Source organism: Clarias gariepinus, chromosome 20 (genome assembly GCF_024256425.1).
Source record: "Clarias gariepinus isolate MV-2021 ecotype Netherlands chromosome 20, CGAR_prim_01v2, whole genome shotgun sequence".
Taxonomy (NCBI): Eukaryota; Metazoa; Chordata; class Actinopteri; order Siluriformes; family Clariidae; genus Clarias; species Clarias gariepinus.
Window position 1 is genome coordinate 4,438,358 of NC_071119.1, and position 16,944 is coordinate 4,455,301.

The 16,944-nt window shown below is 44.1% G+C and overlaps 1 protein-coding gene across 1 annotated transcript in view; it reads right to left on the reverse strand.

The window, feature by feature from the left end:
- LOC128508173 (dynein axonemal heavy chain 6-like) overlaps positions 1–16,944 on the reverse strand; it is a 48,180-nt gene that overhangs the window by 18,882 nt on the left and 12,354 nt on the right. The window contains 28 exon segments of the mRNA XM_053479389.1: positions 40–192; positions 323–554; positions 1,389–1,543; positions 2,542–2,615; positions 3,772–3,918; positions 4,115–4,286; positions 4,498–4,629; positions 4,805–4,962; positions 5,075–5,222; positions 7,024–7,156; positions 8,419–8,507; positions 8,945–9,088; positions 9,185–9,367; positions 9,851–9,973; positions 10,057–10,618; positions 11,614–11,721; positions 12,551–12,699; positions 12,805–12,972; positions 13,070–13,207; positions 13,459–13,620; positions 13,722–13,877; positions 14,060–14,185; positions 14,489–14,599; positions 14,720–14,884; positions 14,981–15,182; positions 15,286–15,382; positions 16,481–16,661; positions 16,745–16,864. Of these exon segments, the coding sequence (XP_053335364.1) occupies positions 40–192; positions 323–554; positions 1,389–1,543; positions 2,542–2,615; positions 3,772–3,918; positions 4,115–4,286; positions 4,498–4,629; positions 4,805–4,962; positions 5,075–5,222; positions 7,024–7,156; positions 8,419–8,507; positions 8,945–9,088; positions 9,185–9,367; positions 9,851–9,973; positions 10,057–10,618; positions 11,614–11,721; positions 12,551–12,699; positions 12,805–12,972; positions 13,070–13,207; positions 13,459–13,620; positions 13,722–13,877; positions 14,060–14,185; positions 14,489–14,599; positions 14,720–14,884; positions 14,981–15,182; positions 15,286–15,382; positions 16,481–16,661; positions 16,745–16,864 (4,488 nt within the window).

The window sequence follows — 16,944 nt, forward strand, 5'->3', positions numbered from 1 at the left end:
GTAGAGAGTGTGTAGGATTTGACGCGGTTCGTCATGTACCTCGTCCCGGTTGCCCTCAGGGATGCCCGCCTTCTTGGCGCGGGGTCGCGTCGCTGCCAACACCTGCTCGAGCTCGTCCTTCTCGAACAGGTTGGGAACCTCGCCGGAGTTCAGCATGTTGTTGATGTCCTCCAGGAACTCCTCCACTACAATCTGAGAACATCACCAATCAACAGCTCGTTTAGCAACTCCGTCCATCATCACAGCTTCAGGGCTGTCTCTGGCTCTTATACGCAGATAATTAACCTGAATATTTATGGAGCGTGTACAGTACTGTGTGTACCTGAGTGTCAGTGAAGAGGAACACCATGTCCTTTCCCTCAACGCCGGCCATCTTGTAGAGTTTACGCAGGTCGTCGTGGAAACTGTCGTAGTTGTAGCCGCGGCTGAGCTCGATCTGGAAGCAGCGGTAGCCGCACATGTGAGAGCCCAATCGCGTGAGAGACTGCTTCCCTGTCCCGCCCACACCGACTAACAGGGCGTTACCGCGCTCTTGTCGAATCATGCGAGCGATTCTGAGAAGAAAAACATTACAAATCGTCAGAATTCCATACAGAAGAGCAGAGAGCGAGAACACGGACGCCTTCAGGATTCTGAAACTCGTGGCCAGAAAAGTTTTCAAACTCCATGTTTTTATTAAAATAATGTAATGTCAGTGGAAATGGTGAGTGAGAGTGAGTCTACAGTACATCCATGACATATTTCATATTCTTTAACAGTGAATAACTGGTGAATATTTATGATCTGTAATTATTTTAATAATTCTTCCTTAACTTAAATCCTTAACCCTTAAACCATAAATCGTTAATTTCTTTTTTTTAACACACAGTATTAGCAAGCTTTGCTCTGGACGCTGTGAAAATCCACTATGAAAACCAGGCTTTTTTAAGATAACATCACTACTTCGTATTCTACGAGGGTTTTGCATCAATTTCTCACATAAAGTTGCCTCAAAAGTCTTTTTTCTCCACTTCTGTATATTTTATTCCTATCTGGATGCGCAGCACAGAACCCTGGATAGACAGGATAGACACAGCATCCATCCTTAACGCTGCATACTCAATATACTGCTTTTCCAGGTCCGATTAATCTTCGGAATCTGATCAGCCCAGATCTTCAGCGCCTTTAGTCGATTTGTTTCCTCTGTAAAGATGCCATTTATATCAGTAACCTTTCTTACAGTAAATGCATGCTTATTTTTGCTACTTCTTTCTTTTTATATATTATGTTATTAACGATAAATCATAGCACAAACACTTTTTTTCGGAGCTACTAGTAAGCCACGCCTATCGGTGAACTGAGCCCATATAACAAGAAACACAGACATGGATTAAAGTCACATGATCTACCTGGTGACATGTTCGATGGCGTCCTGAAAGAACACGAGCTTGGTTTCTTTGGAGAAGGAGATGTTGTAGTCATCCAGGTAGTCCTGCAGAACGTTTCGTATCTTCTCTGTGTCCATCAGGTCCTCGTAGACGCGGTCAGCTTTCTCCGCTCCGAACTACACACGATAAAATCGATCAGTGTACAGGACTATATACACATTGGGTCTATGTGCGGCATAAGAGCAGATATGAAGTAGTTATAAACCATCAGGAAACTGAATAAAGGTAGTCCCTGACTTATAAATAAGTTCTGTTTCGGGAGCGTGTTCGTAAGTCGGATAAGTTCTTAAGTCTGATAAAATGAGTCTTTTACGTCTTTGACACGAATTGTACAATGTAAAGCATACCAATGCACTTGCCTAAATTTCTGTCCCCTTTCCCTACACTGCCATCATGTGGCCAAAAACCATAATTGGCCTTAAGTAAATGAATCTCATGTCAAATATACCGGTATTGTCTTCCCCTTTAAATCGCGAGGGGAATACCGGATGCCATTTTGACGTAAAGCTGTTTTTCACTGTATTGGACTGTCTTGTTGAGGATTTTCCCAAAAATTAGGATTATTTACCATCAGGACAGTTTTACAGGACGGATGTTTTCTATCATTGTGCTCCCAGCCTGATTTATTGAAACCGGTGAGGCCGACTCTTTTCTCCCGCACACACACACACACAAACACACACAATAAAGACTTTAGATATTTTATACATTCACTTACACACTAAAAATATTGTATATAATTGTAAATATTGGTATCTGGTTTACTGCAGTGTCTATTTTTTTGTACAATACACGTGAGCTACTACAGTGGTTTGTTCACATCTACAAATGGTCCATTCTTATCTACGAGAAATTTATAACCCGTAAGTCAAGAACGACCTGTAATTAGAAATAATTTGTGCACTTCTGTAAGAAAATCAGTTTCATGTTCAATGCAACTGTTGCACTATTTTGATATTTTTTCTTTAATTTGTCTCTCATGTGTACACGCCATCATTACGAAGCCTTAATGCCTGCTTTATGTCGAGATAATTAGCAGTTTAGCTGGCTTACACTAACAGAGTGGTGTGACTGTGGAGGTTTCGGACCGTCTCGGCACTGGAGCAAAACTCACCTTGATGAAATCTCCAAAAATAATAGGATTCTTGGTGAGAGAACTCGGCTCCAGACTAATGTTGAAATGTTTATCTGCGAAATACAACAATTTATTTATTTATTACCTTCTAAAGTAACATCATTACCTCTGCAGGTGTGTAATGTTTTAACGTTATTACTCTCTCATAATACTATACTCAGCAAAAAAAGAAACGTCCCTTTTTCAGGACTGTGCATTTCAACAATAATGTTGTAAAAATCCAAATAACTTTACAGATCTTCATTGTAAAGGGTTTAAACAATGTTTTCCATGCATGTTCAATTAACCATAATCAATTAATTAACATGCACCTGTGGAATGGTCATTAAGACCTTAACAGCTTAAAGAAAGTAGGCATTTAAGGTCACAGTTCTAAAAACGCAGGACACTAACGAGACTTGTCTACCGACTGTGAAAAACACCCAAAGAAAGATGCCCAGGGTCCCTGCTCATCTGCGTGAACGTGCATTAGGCATGCTGCAGGGAGGCATGAGGACTGCTGATGTGGCTAGGGTGATAAATCGCCATGTCCGCACCGTGAGACGCCTAAGACAGCGCTACAGGGAGACGGGAAGGACGGCTGATCATCCTCGCGGTGGAAGACCACGTGTAACAACACCCGCACAGGATGGGTACATCCGAATATCACACCTGCGTGACAGGTACAGGATGGCCACAACAACTGCCCGAGTCACACCAGGAACACACAATCCCTCCATCAGTGCTCAGACTGTCCGCAATAGGCAGTCCATGAGGAGGAGAAGCACTGCGGTACTTCAAGCAGCTGGTGGCCACCAGATACTGACTGGTACTTTTGATTTTGAGCCTCGCTTCATTCAGGGACACATTGGGAAACATTTTAGTTTATGTCTTATGGTGTTGGCTCTTTAAGACACATTAAGTTTACTGAAAGTAAAAACAGTTGAAAGTCAGAGGACGTTTCTTTTTTCGCTGAGTTTATATACACCATGTGACACTTTTCATCTTCCTTATATGGTCATAGCTTCCAGGTCAGGTTGGCCTATTTAAAACCAAAGCTCTCCTTGTCAATTCAGTCAAAGCCTGTATTACGTGTTATTATTATTTTAGAAAACTAAAGATGATAAATGTTTATAGTTTTATTATTTCTAAATAAATTAACGGATGAGCTTGTTGAAACGTAAGGCTTGAGCAGGAAGGCGGGGCTTTATGATGATGTCAGCGACTCACTGGCCATCTCACAGATCATGGTGTTGAAGTAGGTCTTGTCCTCGTTGTTGATGAGCCGGTCATGAAACACGCGTTGACATTCGTGACAGAAGAGACGGAAGATCTGGTTGTGATCCTGCACCGTGCCGGGCTCGCACTGCAATATGCCTAAAACACACACACACACACACACACACACACACACACACACACACGATCAGGTAGCTAGAATAGTAACAGACGAGTTTACAGTAAGTGTTTTATTCCACTTGTACTACAGCAGTGTGTGTTTTCTTACTTGATTTAAAGACTGAATTCATCTACAGCACAACACGTGTGTGTTCAGTGTGTGTGTGTGTCTTACCTTGCACACACTTGGACAGATCTCGGAGGTTGAAGACGTAGTGAGATTTGGCCGGAGTAGGAAGCAGATCGACGCTCATGCGGCCGTAAATCTCCACCGCCGCGTCCACGATGCTGCCTGCAGCCTGTTTCACTGCCGCTGGGAAATCAGACAGGAAGCCACACAGGATCGCCTGCAAGTGAGGCACACACACACACACACACACACACACACACTGTATAGGTGATAAAACCGGAGAAACAATGTATACACACACATGTGCATGTTGAAATCGGTTCCAGCTCCATTCTGTGTGTGTGTGTGTGCGTGTGTGTGTGTGTGTTTGTTTGTTTGTGTGTTTGTTTGTGAATAAGACAACAGTTAAGTTTGTCTAAATTGGAGACCTTAAAAATCTGCTTAAGGCAGTGCTCGGACGGCGTCGGGAGACAGAGCATGCTGAAATGACGGATAAAACGAGGCGTCACTGGGTTACGACCTCCACCAGGGGGCGCACACGCTGCTGCTATGGTCATATCCTACGAAAAAAGAATATAATAATATATACAAACGCAAACAGAGATCAGGATACACATAAAGGAGAGTCACCGATTCTCTTAAAAGAGACAGAGTGAAGAAGAAGAAGGGACGAGTGAAAAAGGACAATGAGGAAGACGAGGCAAAGGGTAAAGACATGATAACGGGTGTGTTTACCTGAATCTCCTTCCAGAAGAACTTCTCGCGGTCATAGAAGCCCTTGAAGTCTTGAAACTGTCTCAGTAACTCTATCGGAGGCTGCGAGCCGTAAGTGTCCAACTTGGGCATGTTCAGATCGTCCACGAACACCACCACACGCTTGTTAGCAGGAGCACCTCAAACACACACACACACACACACACACACACCGATTTTATATATTCAATAGGATTCTGATAAACGTCTGTGTGTGTGTGTGTGTGTGTGTGTGTGTGTGTGTGTGTATACCTAGTATATTCTTCCTCTTCTTCTCCAGCTTAGACTCGACGATCTCCTGCGTTCTAGCCGAGGACGTCTGGGCTGAGAAGTTGATGTAGACGGGGACGTACCCTGCCTGCTCCTGTATGTTGTTCAACAAACCGCGAGCCACCACGGACTGACACACACACACACACACAACATACAAAATATATATACATATGGGTAAATATTTACCCTAATTAACACCCCTGTCCCGCCCCTATACACATATACGTAAATATTTACCTCATTAACACCCCCTGCCCCGCCCCTATACACATATAAGTAAATATTTACCTCATTAACACCCCCTGCCCCGCCCATATACACATATAAGTAAATATTTACCTCATTAACACCCCTGTCCCGCCCCTATACACATATACGTAAATATTTACCTCATTAACACCCCCTGCCCCGCCCCTATACACATATAAGTAAATATTTACCTCGTTAACACCAATGCCCCGCCCCTATACACATATAAGTAAATATTTACCTCGTTAACACCAATGCCCCGCCCCTATACACATATAGGTAAATATTTACCTCTTTAACACCCCTGCCCCGCCCCTATACACATATACGTAAATATTTACTTCGTTAACACCCCTGTCCCGCCCCTATACACATATACAGAAATATTTACCTCGTTAACACCCCTGCCCCGCCCCTATACACATATATGTAAATATTTACCTCATTAACACCCCTGTCCCGCCCCTATACACATATAGGTAAATATTTACCTCGTTAACACCCCTGCCCCGCCCCTATACACATATACGTAAATATTTACCTCGTTAACACCCCCTGCCCCGCCCCTATACACATATAAGGAAATATTTACCTCGTTAACACCCCCTGCCCCGCCCCTATACACATATAAGTAAATATTTACCTCGTTAACACCCCTGCCCCGCCCCTATACACATATACGAAAATATTTACCTCCTTAACACCCCTGCCCCGCCCCTATACACATATACATAAATATTTACCTCATAAACACCCCTGTCCCGCCCCTATATACATATACGTAAATATTTACCTCGTTAACACCCCTGTCCCGCCCCTATACACATATACAAAAATATTTACCTCGTTAACACCCCTGCACCGCCCCTATACACATATACGTAAATATTTACCTCATTAACACCCTGTCCCGCCCCTATACACATATATGTAAATATTTACCTCATTAACACCCCTGCCCCGCCCCTATACACATATACGAAAATATTTACCTCATTAACACCCTGTCCCGCCCCTATACACATATATGTAAATATTTACCTCCTTAACACCCCTGCCCAGCCCCTATACACATATACGTAAATATTTACCTCCTTAACACATCCTGCCCCGCTCCATACACATATACAAAAATATTTACCTCCTTAACACCCCTGCCCCGCCCCAATACACATATACGTAAATATTTACCTTGTTAACACCCCTGGCCCGCCCCAATACACATATACATAAATATTTACCTCGTTAACATTCCCTGCTCCGCCCCTATACACATATACGTGATATTTACCTCGTTAACACCCCTGCCCCGCCCCTATACATATATACGTAAATATTTATCTCGTTAACACTCCTGCCCCACCCCTATACACATATACGTAAATATTTACCTCGTTAACATTTACATTTACATTTGGGCATTTAGCAGACGCTCTTATCCAGAGCGACTTACATTATACATCTGAGCAGTTGAGGGTTAAGGGCCTTGCTCAAGGTCCCAACAGTGGCAACTTGGTGGTTGTGGGGTTTGAACCTGGGATCTTCCAAACCGTAGTCCAATGCCTTAACCACTGAGCTACCCCTGGCTACGTTAACACCCCTGCCCCGCCCCTATACACATATACGTAAATATTTACCTTGTTAACACCCCCTGTCCCGCCCCATACACATGTACGTACCTTTCCTACTCCGGTGATGCCGGTGAAAAGTACAGAGTGTCCCACAGAGAGCAGTTTCTCCATCAGGTACCCGTAGCGCACCGTGTCCACAGTGGGAACCAACATCTCAAAGAAAGGAATCTCCTTGTTGTATCTGTGTGAGAACATTATAACCTTGTAAGGGGGAGAAAAAAAATTATATATATATATATATATATATATATATATATATATATATATATATTATATGCCATTCTTGAAACCGTGGTAGGACCTCTAGTGAACATTTACACACTACGGGCAATTTGGGAACACCAATTAGCCTAATTTGCTGGTCTTTAAGCTGTGAGAGGAAACTGGAGACTTTAAATGTTTGGCCACATAATAAACACCCAACTTGACACACACAGGTTTCAAGTCTATTAAAGGGATGTTCCCACGCCTATGAGCCATTGTATGTGTAATTTGTGTATGTACATCAATAGTCGGTGAGTTTTTCAGCGAGGTTATGTGCTAACTTGGCCGGTTACTGCACCATGGGGAAGACAAAAGGACTGCCCATGGACCCATGCAATGAGGTAGTTAAACCTTATGAAGCAGGAAAAGGATATAAAAAAAAAACTTGTTTCTACAAGACAGTAGTGTTTAACTCTGATAAAGAGGTAAAAAATAAGAGGTTCTGTTAATACTAAGCCAAAGATACCAAGAGAAAGACGCAACTGTGCCCATGCCCAAGAAGGCCCGCTTGCAGTTTGCCAGTCAGCACCTGGACAAGCCTCATAGATTCCCATCCTGTAAAGCATGGTGGTGGGTGTCTTACGTCTTGGGGCTATCTGAGCTCCAGTGGCAAAATGAATACAGCATGTTATCAGAAAATATAGCAGAGAATTTGCACTCTACAGCATGAAAGCTGGACATAGGACGCTCTTGGATCTTCCAACATGACAATGATACAAAGCACAAGGCCATGTTGACCCTCCGATGGCTACAGCAGGAAAAGGTGAAGGTTCTGGAGCAGCCATGACAGTCTCCTAACCTCAATATCACTGAGCCACATTGGGGAGATCTCAAATGTGCAAGACAACCAAAAAAAATACAGGAAATAGAGGCATTTTGTCAAGAAGAATGGTTCTACCACCTGAGAGAATGGAGGACCTCATGCACAATTATTACAAAAGACTGCATGCCATCGTCGATGCTAAAGAAGGCAATACACAATATTAGGAACTGAAGGTATGCAAACATTTGAACAAGGATTATTTCCTCATTTTCTTTATTGTCATATTTTGTTTGATGATTGGTACACCTCTTGCAAATTCTCATAAGGTATGCAAACATATGAGATATTTTGTACATCTTCAGGATTTAATTAAAAGTTAAACACCTTCCAATACAGATGAGTTTCTGTTAATCTACCTGAAGGATGGAATGATCCTCTCCCACGGCACCAGGCGCTTAATATCAAAGTCCATATACACACTCCATAGGTCTCCTCCAGTGGGGAGCTGAGAGAAAAAGAGACAGTAGAAAGAGAGAGTTTCATCACTACTAGAAACTTTAAAGAGAAAATTCTAACACTCTTTAGTTCATATATACTGGAGGTGTTTATTTTTATAATAAGGTTTTCATATATAAGCTTCATCGAGATACGATTATTTTTCCCAGATCCCATATTGGCACAGCTCTGTAAATAAATAATAAATAATGTGATATTATTCTATACTCTGCGTCATACTCTCCTCTCTCCTTCCCCTCCCCCACTCACTCTCTCTCTGATCTCTATTTCAACCCTTCTGATATTCTCATCAAATATTAAAGAGAGACGGTTTTATGGAAGGAGATGAAAGAGACTTTCGGCGAGAGTCTTTTAAAAGTCTAAAAGAAGGACAGTGTTGTGAAGAGAAGAGAACTCTCTTCTGTGTTCCTGCGTCCGAGCGCGTACCTTGGCGTCGGTGTTGTCCTCGAACTGCTGCGAGACGAAGCTGTCGAAGGTGTCCCAGCAGCTGTCTGTCAGATTCCCGCCTACGGCCCAGAGGTAGCAGAAGACGAACGTCTGGCAGAGCACGCTGTTCACCTGAGCGGGGTCCTGCACACACACACACACACACACACACTTTGTCAATAAAGAGATTTTGCACAAGGCTGACATTGAGACGTTGAGCTGAGACGAGATGGACTGTACTGTTGTAGGTAGAGGGGAGTCCTTGCTGAACAGCATGGCTTCCAGGAGACAGCAGAGGGTGGTGACTTTGCTGATGTCCACCTGAGCCATGGCCTGGACGCACTGCTTCAACACGAACTGGAGACCCTTCTCGACGTAGCACGTGAAGAGCTCCATCAGGTACGTACGCACGGGCTCCGCCACCTACACCACAACACACACGGGATATGAACATCTGTCTGGTGTTCAACAGGACCATCGAAGACATTGGTAAAAAAGATTAGGTGGTCAGCTTGAGCTAAATATTCAATAACTCTAAAAGCAAATTTCAACCCTCAGTAGGAAAAAGGGAGTGTATTTACAAAGCTAAGCACACACTTCTGAGACATTTACTCCAAACAACTCCTACACACTGAGTCTTGTTCAAAGTGTTTAAGTGCTCGCGTTACTCCAAAAGTGCTAATTAACCAAATAAATCACTTTAAACGTTCTGAACACCAATTCTAACGAGTAGTTCTACATCTCTGCAGTTATGCTAATACACATGTGGGAGTGTTCACCACTTAGTGTAAAAGTCAAATGGAAAAACTCAAGCTGATGTATATAATAAGATAGATAAGTACATACATCTGATGTGAATTAGAGAATTAAAACAGATCCCGTGTGTGTGTGTGTGTGTATTTTGACCTTGTCCGAGAGGCCTGTGAGCCACGTCTGCACGTACGGCATCCACTTCAGCTCCTCTGGGTCGATGTAGACCATCCCACAGCGACTGACCGTAGCTGGAGAGGCGACGGCTAAATCCTGAACCTGAGCGACAGAGACAGAGTGAGTGTGTGTGTAGAGAAGTAGTAGAAATAAAAAAACATAATCAATAAATCTTTGCACCTTACCTCGAACACCATGCGTATGGAGGAGGTGAGCTTGATCCGCTCGCTGTTAGCCAGACACAGCATCTTGTTGTCGTCCAACACGGTGTTCATGTTCTCGATCCACAGCGCGTCCACGGGTCCGTCGCACACCACCCACTTGTGCACGTCGGTCTGGTCGTTGGAGGCGGCGCGGACGCAGAGCGCCATCAGACCGTCCCTCCACTCCAGCGTCAGGGGGTTGGCTTCGCCGTACAGCTCGCCCATGCTCACCGACTTCGGGTTGAGCACGTAGGTCGTGACGGGCTGGTAGAAAGGGTTCGTCTCGCAGCCTTCCGTCTGGTGGAGGGCCAGGAGCGCGTCGGCGAGCACGAGGTACACCGTGGTCTTGCCGCCTCCCGTGGGACCCACCAGCATGACGCCGTGCCGCACCAGCATGGTCTCGTACAGCTGGATCACCTTGCCGGTCATGCTGTGGACGGGCTGCAGGGAGCGGGCGCACAGAGCCTCCTCGATACTCAACTGCAGCACTCCGTAGTCGTGCTCGGGGATCCTCACGCCTGGGAACAGGTCCGACAGGATCCCGCTGTGGGGACACGAGAAAGATCGGGATTCATTTTATACACATCATCAGAAAGTCTTTCACAGCACACCAAGCTTACAGAACGACCTACGCAGTAACACAAGGTCACCAAGGCCCTAAAGTTACCCAGGTGTCTCCCCGTCCTTCTGTCTCTAATCAAGCAGCTGCTCATTAAGAACTGATAAGGGAACAAGTCAGCTTTAATAACGACTGTGCTCACACAAGAACAGAGGGGCGTGTCCCTCCTGACATCTAAAGTACTTGTGTATGCTGAGTAAGACACTTACAGGAAGTGACCATGAATAACAACAGATCCATGAGGAACAACACAGCCATGAGGAGGCGCTGTATTAGTTACTGCTGTGTCTGAGAATACGGAATTAAATTTACATTTCATTTCCTGTTTGTATGAAGAAACCGAACTACAAACAGTCTGGACTCTCTACCAGTTTCCTTGTTTGATCTCGAACTGGTACTGATTCTGTGGGCGTGTCAATCGATATCTTCATCCTAATCTGTGTTACACTTTCTATATTAAAAGTAAAACCCGGGCAGAAATTTCTCAAATCAGCAATGATTAAAATCACCTGCAATTTTATTGTTTTTAATGCATTCATTCAAGTAGTGCAAAATCAGCACAGTATTAAAAGTTCCTGGTGATAAAAGCAAACGATGAATAAGTGTTTAGCACTAATCAGTACAGGATTAAAGCTCTCACTCTCTCGGCGGTTTTATTTAGTCGATTCAGCATTTAATTGGGACATTCAGAAACATTACGAGGTGCTAATGTAGCAGGCATGGCTTAAAAAAAAAAGCAGTGACTGCATAATTACAGCTTAAGTTTCCTCTGCTGTGTTTTGTTCCCTCCCAGCACCTGTAATAATGACCTTCGTGTACAGGAGAGTGGTGGATGTATTTACTAACCCTGTACGTTGTATTATATATATTATGTTATACTGTGTAAAATCTCATTTTCGTGTTTTGTTTGTTTTTTTTACCCAAAAAGCTCAGCGTCGTCCTTGAGGAACTTGGGCAGGTTGGAGTCTCGTAGCGCTCGGATCAACACCACGTCCTCACTCAGGTGTGGGTTCTCTCTCTTCAGAGACCTGGAACCACATGCAATCACAGTAACACATTAGTACAGACCCTTTTGATAATACACATACACACACATTTCTAACAGATGTGTGTGTACACTGTAGAGGTGACTAACAACATCTGTATCATAAAAAACTCATCTTCCAATTGTAGTCAGTATGTATGACTGAGTTAAACTGATCATACTTGGTGATGTATCTGTATGATCGTTTTCTGTAAGTGTGATGAATAAAAGAGTCACAGCTGAATCCTCATTCAGACTCTAAATTGAAATCCTAAGCCAACTCTTTCTCTGGACACTCTCGTCATCTTGAACTACACTAAGTCCCTGACTTATGAACAGGTCTGTATTTGTAAGTCGGATTTCTTCTTAAGTCTGACAAAGTAAGTGTTATACGCCTTTGACACAGATATACAATGTAAAGCATACCGATCTACTTGACTAAATTGCCATCCCACACTGCCATCATGTGGCAAAAATCGTAACTGCGCCTAAGGAGTACTTAATCTCAGTCTGTGCATTTAAATCCTCTGCATCCCGCCCCACACTAACACACTGAAAATATTGTACATAATTGTAAATATTGGTGTCTGACGCAATGGAGTATCTTCTTTTTGTACAATACATGTAAGCTACAGTCATGATTTGTTCACGTCTACAAAAGTTAGATCGTTATCTGCTCTCTGTCACATTATATAAGATGTCATGACATGACATGTCCTTTCGTCGTCCTTTTCCAGCTCGATGTTTGGACTGACTGCTCACTCGTACAGGAAGTCGGTCTGAATGAAAAACGAACGGATATAAAAGTTCAGCCTGCGCGCAGATGGACTGACCCAGCCATGACGAGAACTGATTTGACGGCTCTCATGCCGAAGTCGTAGTGGTCCTGCTGGGAGAGCTGCTCGCTGCACAGTTTGTACATCTGAGTCATCTTCCTTGCCAGAGTCTTACTGGACTCGAAGCCCTCTGAGTATAAGATCACCTACAGCGAGAGAGAGATAGAGGAAGAGAGAGAGAGAGTCGTCCCTTAAGCACTCAGACTGTTCTGTTCTGTTAGAGTAAGTGATGAACGACGGTACGAGCGCACCTCAGCGATGAGGGCGTAGTTGGGCACCATCATGGAGATGGGTCTGAAGAGGGCCTTCAGGTTGTCTGGGAGCTCCGTCCTGCCTGCGTAGCCTGGGTTCATCGTGATGAAGGCGGCGCATGTCGTCACCAGCTTAATATCTCTCCCTTCAAACATAAACCGAGACACCTACACACACACACACACACACACAACATTTACCCCACGTATCCACAATTATTAAACAGAATACAGCATTGTCCCTGAGTGTGAGTGTATGCGCTACCTTGGCGGCTTTGGCGTTCCTGATCGTGATGAGCTGTTGTGCGATGACTGAGAGAACCTCGATGTTAATGCGGTTAAACTCGTCAAAGCAACACCAGGCTCCAGACTGAGCCAGACCGCTGAAGAACGTCCCCATCATCTACACACACACACACACACACATACGATGAAATAGACATTCTGGCTAGGTTACTCAGGCGCGTATTAATTTACACCAACAGAAGGAAGTGGTACCGCTCACACACAAAGTACAGAAGTAAAACTCAAGGTCTTATCATGTGATCTAAAATTAAAATAACATAAGTAATAATAACCCTGGCTCACGAAATGCCCCAATAAGATGTGAGGAATACAGATCTTTGCTGCCCCCTTGGGACAGACAGCCGTCACCTTGTAATCAAGTCCATCAGAGCAGTTAAAGACCACACACTGGATGGCCAGGGCTTTGGCCAGGTCTTTGGTGGTCTCGGTTTTCCCGGTGCCAGCAGGACCTGCCGGAGCTCCGCCCAGATCCAGCTGTAGCGCCCCCATCAGACACAGGTAGCAACGGTCCTGAGGTGCAACACAAACACACACAAGCAGGTCACATCACAGCAGACACAGAATGAGGTTTACTAACTTCCACATCTACATCTTTCGTTCTCGTGTGTCACCGTAAGCGGGGTGATGACCAGACGCGGACAGGCTCCCAGGTACTCGTATCCGTAGATGTACTGAGACAGCGCCATTCTGGCCACGCAGTTATCCAGATCCGTGTCCCAGTAGTAGCGCAGCTGTCTCTGCCACTCAAAGTTACTGCTCGTGTCCACCTACAGGAACATATATGTCGTAGACGATCTCGTTATATCTAATTATAACAATGTATATTACATACAGTATATACCCATGTGCATATTTTGTGTAACAAGTAAATATAAAACATACACGAGAAGCATCTGATGAGATCTGATTAATTCCCTGTGCACTGAGAGCTGTGTATCAGTGTGTGTACCTTTTCTTTGACCAGATCACTGACGATGTCTCTGGCGTGGACGTCCACAGTAATGAGCGCTGTGATGATGTTGCGATGAATTTTGGGTAAGTTACCCCGCACCAGGGCGGCCAGCGCATTCAGCCTCTATACACACACACACACACACACAGTGTAGCAGTCATATGTGTTAAATGAAAGATGGGATAGTATGTAGTATGTTGTACTGTACATTACTGTACATCATATAAACATTGTGATTAGAGTGATTACAGTAAACCTTTCAATCTTTGATCATTTCAGTTAAACCTCGCATTTTTTTTTCTTTATATAAAAGACGATTCTCATTTACAGTCATGTAACTCAGAAGTACAACTCTTTTCCCATTAGTTAAAGAACAATTAAGCTACTAAATACGACACAGCGAAAAACTAACTAATCAGCTCGAACCTCGATGTTTGTGATCTCGAACTGCTGGAGGGCCTGGAAGTGGTCGTGGTCTCCCTCCAGACAGTTCTCCATGTCTCTGCACCACATCATCTGGGAGATGGTCAGCACCACCTGTGTGAAAAATGATCGAATGCTAAGAAAGATTCTGTATCCTGACAGTTACATCAATATCACATATCAAGACATGAACTTTATTTCAGTTCTATCTTCCACACACACACACACACGTACCTGTGACGGATGTCCGGCCACCACCCACTTTACCCGCGGTTTGCTCTGGTAGTCAGTGATGGAGGCCTTGCTGAGGCGTCTGAGAGAGATGAACATGGCCTCCTCCACCTTCCCCAACCAGTCCTCCACATTCCCACGAGCCTTAAGACCTTTTCCTAAAGACACCTTCACAGAAATACGCACACATTTTTTTTTTTTACTTTACTAAAGAAAACACTCAACAGATTTTACGATTAAAATCTAATTTTGAATGATCTTGACCTTTTCTCCCTCGGGAGAGATCATAGCCAGGATGTCGTTGCTGTACAGTTTCTCAGTCTCGCCGGGAACGTCGGACGACAGCAAGGCAAACTCGAGCCGCGAGATGGCGTCGAAGCACTTCCTGAGGTGCGGCTGCACAGCCTGAGGGTTGCGAGTCTGCGCCAGGATCTCCAGCAGCTCGTCATTGGACAGGAAGTAGAACCTGATGCATGTGGGCACACACAAAAACACACACACAGATATATGTAAGTAAAAAATCATGGCCATAAAATGTAGTAGTGTTTGTCTGTCAAGACTTTACCCACCTGGGGAAAACAACTCTCTTAGACTCTAGGTAGGCCTCCAGACATTTCTGAATCTGGTCCAGTAGAGCGTTGCTGTTCTTAAAGATCTCCAGAAGTCCTGGAATATATTATAATATACATTATATTATGGGACGTCATTATGGGAACGATTGTTATGGTTCATTTCCTGAGAAAGAGTCTAAATCACATATCTGAGTCTGGTTATGCTAAATTAATGAGAAATGCCTTCTATAGCTGTTATAAATGTCTTATTGATTGATCAATCACCTATTGGACCTTCATAAGTCAGTGTGCCAAAAGACATCATCTTGTGTACATCGGGAGCCGTGCAACTGGTGTTATTCTTACCACATTCCCACGTCTGTTATTTCATCATGGAAAGTAAGTTAAAACAAAGATCAAATGTGAAATTCTGCGTGAAACTGGGTAAATCTGCCACAGAGACATTTGACATGATTTGGTAAGTTTAGGACAATGCTGCAACAAGTCATTTAGGGTGTTTTAAGTGGCATGTGCTTCAAGAAGAATGGAAGAAGACGAGAGAGATCAGAAAAACCTTTAATGAGCTCAACCTCCAAAAATGTCAAAACTTTTCAGCAACTCGCGCATGATGATCGTCGGAGAACAATTCACATCATTGCTTCTGTTGTCGGTGTGTCTTACGGAACAGTACAGACGATCCTCTTGTGTGATTTAAACATGCGCGGTGTTGCTGCCAAGTTCATCCCCAGGTTGCTGACCCAGAAGCAGAAGGAACATTCTGTTTCCGAAGTCCACCAAGAACTCTGCATCAGCGTGCCGTGGACGACCTGTCCTTCATATTGAGGATCATTACCGGTGACAAAACTTGGGTGTAGGGGTATGACACCCAGACAAAGCAACAGTCTTCGCAGGGGAAGAGTCCAACACCTCCAAGAAAAATGGGGAGGTAAGTCTGCAGCTCGGCCAAGTGCATGCTCATTGTCTTTTTCAAAATTCATAGCGTTGGGCATCGAGAATTCATCCCCAGGTTTTAAGCCATCCGAGGGAGGACGTACAGCAAAAGCAACCTGATCTGTGGTGCGTAAATCTCAAAACTTTTTCATATCCCCTCATACATTAATAAACTGTAGATCGCTGGTTCTGTATCCAATATCCCATCTCATTGTTGTTTACAGATGTGATAGATCACAGGTAATAATTAATGGAGTCTGACCTGGAGCAGTAGCAGCACGCAGCGCATTAGGAAAGGCATTAACCTTCCTCATGACTTCTTTCCAGGATTTGTCCACTTGCAGGAACATCTTGGCCTCAGCAGGAAGTTGTCTCTGGATATCAGGGGCAGTGAAGATGCTCTCCAGATAAAGCCAGTTCCTCTGACACGTCAACCACTCGTCCTGCACACACTCACAGTGACCAAAAAAATACATGGAAATTATACACAGTGCAACAGGACTGGCACTGAGAGTTTGATTATTACCAGGGTCTGGGTGAACAGGGAGAGCTGGCGCTGCCACTCATCCACTTTGGCCTTTATGGGACCCACGTAACGTGAAGACGCCACGGTGGCCATATTGATGGAGCTGTCGTCCAACATCGCCTGCACACAAACACACACACACAAAGCATGTTTACTAGACTAGTATTAAATACTGTCCTACATCCGTGTCAGCAAACCAT